General features: G+C 47.8%; 1 protein-coding gene across 1 annotated transcript; it reads right to left on the bottom strand.

Moving 5' to 3' along the window:
- Positions 1–206: 206 nt before the first annotated feature.
- On the bottom strand, positions 207–2,915 carry LOC146187796 (uncharacterized). Its single transcript, XM_084603443.1, has 2 exons — positions 2,789–2,915; positions 207–919 (listed from the first exon to the last, which is right to left on the bottom strand). The coding sequence occupies exons 1-2, from the start codon at positions 2,913–2,915 to the stop codon at positions 207–209; spliced, it is 840 nt and encodes a 279-aa protein (XP_084459569.1).
- Positions 2,916–5,791: the final 2,876 nt, after the last annotated feature.

Here is a 5,791-nt window from a genome sequence, read left to right as displayed (position 1 = left end):
TCCTCATGTGCCCGCTTTGCGGGCATGCTGGAAGCCGACGCCATTTCCACGTCTCGAGGTTCGCTCGTGGAAGCCTCCTGCAGACTTACTGGCGTGTTTGGGGCAGTAGGTTTGTCTCCCTTCGCCTCCCCCTCAGTAGTTGCGCCCGCAGCAATTGGCGTTGCTTCTAAAGTTCCATCTGGAAGCTCCTCCGCCGCCGGGGCTTTTTATAGGGGCGTTTCCTCGCACTTGGCCTCTTCAGTGCATTCCAGCGTCATTTCCACGGCATCAGCTGCGTCCATCAAGTGTTCCGCCACATCATCTTTCCGTGCCGGACCCGCAACATTCCCGTATGTACGCACACACTGGGTATCTTCGTGTCCAAAGCGGCGACACAACCAGCAACGCGGAACGCGGCACTCTCGGCGTATATGCCCAGTTCCGCTACACCGAAGGCACAGCGGGGCCCTGCCCGGGACGTAGACGAGAGCAACGTCGTCGGAAACGCGCAGCTGGTGCGGCAAATCCTCAACGGTGACGCCTGCGTGTAACTTCAGCGTTACGGAGCGAGTCGTGGACGCCTTGTCAAGGCAGCCATTCTTCCGCCACTTGTCTCTGGTTAGTTCCGTTACTTTTCCGAACGGAGACAGGGCCACTCGCACGTATTCATCGCGGACGCCGTGTAACAACCAGTACAGTTTCAGACGTACGGCCTGATTGCACGGGTCAATCACCACACACCGACGCTCCTTCACGTCGATTGCTGGAACCTGCAGCATTTTCTTTTTTCCTTCTTCATCTTTGAAGGTTACCGCCCACAGGTGGTTCATCTGATAAGCCCCAAGGGCGACAACTTCCGACAGCAATGACATGTGTTCGCGTGCATCTCGAAAATGTTCAACACGATAAGGCCTAGCTGACACATCCCCGTGCAAAAAAAACAGTATGTAAAACAGTCGACATGGCGAAGGCGTACGACAACGTGATACATGCCAAGATTCTTAGCAACATGGAATGTATGGGCATTCCCTTGCAGGCCATAAAAGCAGTACATAATCTGCTTAAGGACAGGATGTTTTCTATCCGGATAAACGGAAAACAAATTGGCAATTACGCCTCGAACAGAGGCGTGCTACGAGAGTCAGTGTTAGCACCTTTATTATTTAATATCGCACTGATCCCACTGGCGTGGAAATTAGCTAAAATACCAGAAGTGGGGTTCATGATATACGCAGATGATGTCACGATTTGGTCTGTTCATAAACAAATTGAGAGACAGAATCGGCATCTGCAAGAGGCTTTAAATACCATAGATGAGTACGTGCAAAGTGCAGGCCTGGAATTATCACCTCAAAAGTCCAGTTACATTCATGTTGCCAACAAGAATGGAAGAAAATAATTGGCAACGCAAAGAGTCTCCCTAAAGATTGGAAATCAGGCATTGGAAGAGGTGGACGAGTTGAGAGTTCTTGGCCTAGAAATTCACAAATCCGGCAAAGGAACACAATGGCTTCATAAGGTGAAAAAAGTAGCTGCGACTTCCTTAAACTTGATAAAACGCATTTCGTCCAGGGGAGGAGGAGCTCGAGCGGACATGGCAAGACGTCTTGTACAATCAGTGTTCAAGCCGAGGATACTATACCAGGCCCAATTCCAAAGACTCACGAGGCGGCAATGGGCGAAATTGGAAACAATAAATAGAAACGCAATGCGCACTATCACGGCCTTACCAAAACGTACCCTTATCCCTATTCGCCAAGAGTTTGTGCAGATAAATACGTTGACAGAATTAATTGAACAACGAGAGGCAACAAGAGATATGAAGCGAAAGTACGTTACGCCCATAGCATCCTTGTACAAAGAAGTGGCAGTTCGAACACCACCAATGGCTGACCCCCCTCCGTGGGAATTCACTACTATCACGACAAACAAGACCACTCGGCTTCGTCGCAAAGAAAAGCTGGCATCTCGACCTCTGGTTGATGCACTTCCAGGTACCTTAATTGCATATACGGACGCATCAATTATAGAAAATGGCGGTAGAACAGCAGCTACTAGTCCAACACACTAAAGGTACATTAAGAATATCTTTTAGAATACCCGGACCCGCTTGTGATGGAACTCTATGCAATCCGCGATGCTATGGAGGCCATAAATAAAATAGATTCGATAACAGAAGCCCACATGTATACAGACTCCTTAGCCGCCATAAAACAACTGAAGAAAGTGACGAAGACGCTATGTGTTACCCAGGAAATCCACGCACTAAATAAAAAAAAACAGATAAGCATCCAGATACATTGGACACAAGACAATGCTGAGAACGCTGGGCAGAGAAAAGTTGACCACCTCACACACGAAGTTCCACACACTAATGCGCCCCCCACCAGGCTCCCTTTCGATGCCCGCTCCGCTGTTTCCATTTTAGCATCCTCTTTAAGGAAAAGTACACATGCCCTCATTCCCCCGTGTACATTCCCACTCCCTCGCAACTTAACGAGATTGGAGGAGGTCTCCCTTAGAAGGATAAGAGCTGGGGCGGCCCTTACCCCGTCGGTAAAATGCCGATGGGAATCGCAAGCTGATATCGGACCAAACACATGCCCAAAGTGTTCCACACCAGCTTGTGCAGAGACAAGGGAATCAAGGACACAGATTCTGCGCGAATTGGGTCTAACCACAACAAGGGAAGAGGACTTTTCTAAATGGCTCACTGACAACGCTAAGAGCGGGAGCCTGCTCCGGTTCCTCACGGAAAACCATTTACATGAGTTTATATAATATGCCTTATGGCAAGTTTGCGTACACACAAAAAAAAAAGCAGTCGAACCTGATGGCAGATGTGGCAGAACCATTTGGTAATCCTTGGCAGCGTTGCTCGTACTCCTGATACCGCGTCCCAACCGGGCCGCTGAATCCGCTCCTTGGGAGCCCATGATGCCAACGTCCGTCACGCTCGGTGGCCGGAAGTCGAAGCCCACTACTCTACGGCGAGTTATGCTTACAGTGGTTATTATTAAGTATATGTATCCACTTTTGCTCTTTCGTACTTCGTATATTTTTCTTGGCAGTAGAATTTGTGGCCGTAATTCACCGATCGCCCTTTAAACACGCTGAATATCTTTGCAGGCTATCACCAGGGTTCACAAATGTGCCGTATCTTTATAATGCATCGCTTTATTGAAGGCAAACCTCCAGATATCATAATTTACTAGTGCTGACGTGTTTTTCGTCTACGACCGCTTGTAAGTTTTCCTACATACAGAGATATCCGGTGCACTAATACTTGTAATACTGGGCATTTTAGCTTCACGTGCTACCAGCGGAGCATCGATGTCAATGAATACACATCCGAATGAGCGGTTTCAATATGTTCGAGAACACGTCGCCCGGTGTGCGGCTATCTGCGCATCTTTCGATGGTCAGCTATGTTTGTTTATTTTTTCTCGAACAGTTTTTTGTCATCGCTAGCGAAACGATACGTTCGTGCTTCCACTTTCGCGTTGAAGACGGCAGATCTGTCGCAGATATGAAGACGCACCGCAAGATCGTACGAGCTGCAGCAACTGTTGTACGCGCAAAAGCGACGCGACGCGCGTATATGCTTGCTAGCGCACACTTCGACGGCTTCGCATTTTCGAGGCATTTGGGAAACGAAGCGTGCCCTTTTTATACAGAACAGTTGTATAATATGATTGGTATCATGCCTATTTAGTGCGCGGGTGTGTCCGACATGGTGATTCTGGTTGAGCTTCGTCGATCGGCCCGGCTTCGGTTCAGAAGCGGAATACTCTGCCCGGTATCAGTTCCAGAAATGACGCGTTCGTCCGGTTTCTGGTTAATTGATACAGGCCAGAGGTGGGCAACCTCATGAGGTTTCGACCTCATGAGGTCGACCTCAACCTCACGGAGTGAGGTGAGGTTGAGGTGAGGTCGGTGACAGCTCGAAATATTTTGAGTGAGGTCACGAAATTGGACCTCAACCTCACGCGTGAGTTTGAGGTTGAGTGAGGTCGTCATTGTGTGAGGTCGAAATTGTGAGGTCCAGGCTTTTTGCTGTTGCCGCGGCTTTCTTCGAAGCCCGCCCCCTTTTGACGCGGAGCTCGAGCGTACTGCCGCGGTGTGCCCGCCGACTCTCGGTGTTTGGTTACCCCCCAATCGGACGACCGGATTCTGCAGCCCCTGCCCAGCTTTCGGCATTCCACCGTAATGTCTGCAGCACGAGGACGCTTCCCTCTGGTCTACTTGGAAGGAGATACTTATTTTTTTACTTCACGAACTCCTCATGCCCCCCGCCAGCCACCCCCGTTTCCTCTGACTTGTTTGTGCCGATGCTTGCCGCAGGCTCAAACACCCAGGAGCGCGCAAAGCACATAACTCACGTTGACCTGCAGTGCTTTTGTCGGATGCCGCAAAGAAACCAGCAAACTAAAAAGCGAAGCAAATTGTCTTTGCGCAGACGGCGCGGAGCATAACTGTGTCTTGTACATGCCCATTTCCATGCGCTTAATTCGATAAAGGACCCCGCTGTACATTACACAGAAACTTAACAGAAAATGGTGCAGCGAAATTGTTAGGAGACGTGATACTGACAGATAAAAAAAAAAACACGAACAAACCCGAAAAACCGGCACAATACCATCTGGGCATTTTATCGAAGTCCTCCCTTTCGAATTGTACGTCATCGTTCTATATTCCGGTCCTGTAAATTTATATTCTTGTATTCTCCAGAACAACCTCTATTTGGTCTTGTGCTGCTTGTTTCTTCTAACAGATTCACAGGTGATGAAGGTGCTAGTGTAGCGGTAAAACATGCAACAGGATGAAATGGACGGCACAGCTTTTAAAACGCAACTGGTATACAGGAAAAAGCCTGCGCATGTTAACCATTTGCCGAGATAGAAGAGCCAAAAAATTTGTGGGGCTTGTATGCAGTAACGCGCAATGAAAAAAAAATATGATTTTGCTCCGCTAAGGCCCTTTATTTCTCTCTCAAATTCTAGTGAAATCAAGCAATGCAGGAGGAAGGAGGAGAGTAAGGGATTTTTAACTTCATAATATCAGGTTTCTCTTGAGATTTCTTATTCAGACGCAGAAAAAAAAAGAGAAAAGCGTTCTCCTACACGTTTTTATGAGCTAGAAAGTATTGAGATGGTTTCCGGCTCAACATTTTGGTGTCCAGACGGACGAATTAGTGTGGCGAACTGAACGTGTCTGTTTTGTGCTCCCGTCTGCTCGAGACGGACAAATCAATCGGATGAAAATTGTTGTGGCCAGATGTCGGAATAATTTTTTTCAGATATTTGTTTTTTTCTTTAAAAATCAATTTAGATGTACGTAATACGAAGCGAATTACATGCTAGCACTGAGGAATGCAGTATTAAGTCGATGTCTCAAACCTTCTATACGCTCTGGGAAGCGCAGTTCTCTTCTGTTTTTAGTGTGCGATATATGTTATTACTTTCGGCAACATGGTATTTATTTATATATTTTTTCTTGTATGTCAATTAAGTTCGTACACTGCCGAAAAGAGAACAGGCGTCTTCCCTCACATTAGGCTCTTTCTTTGGCATCTTTTCAGAGGCCCATAGCACAACTCTCCTTTCCACTTACCCGCGCGGTCATTTAGTTTTTTTTTTCTTTTTCTTTTGCAAGTATTGGAAAGCGCGATCTAGTCTCTGAAAGCGGAGCTGGCACACATACGCCACTGCCTTTTGGTGTGTATTGGTGACAATTCGGCATTCACCGCATGAGCAAAACCAGATGCCTACAGACGGACGGCGAAGGGAGGAGCGCGTGCACAGCGGGGGGC

The sequence above is a fragment of the Amblyomma maculatum genome, chromosome 5 (genome assembly GCF_055883805.1).
Source record: "Amblyomma maculatum isolate TAMU_Amacu chromosome 5, ASM5588380v1, whole genome shotgun sequence".
Lineage (NCBI taxonomy): Eukaryota > Metazoa > Arthropoda > Arachnida > Ixodida > Ixodidae > Amblyomma > Amblyomma maculatum.
Note: the sequence above shows the minus strand (reverse complement) of the source record. Positions and strands in the feature narration are given on the sequence as shown.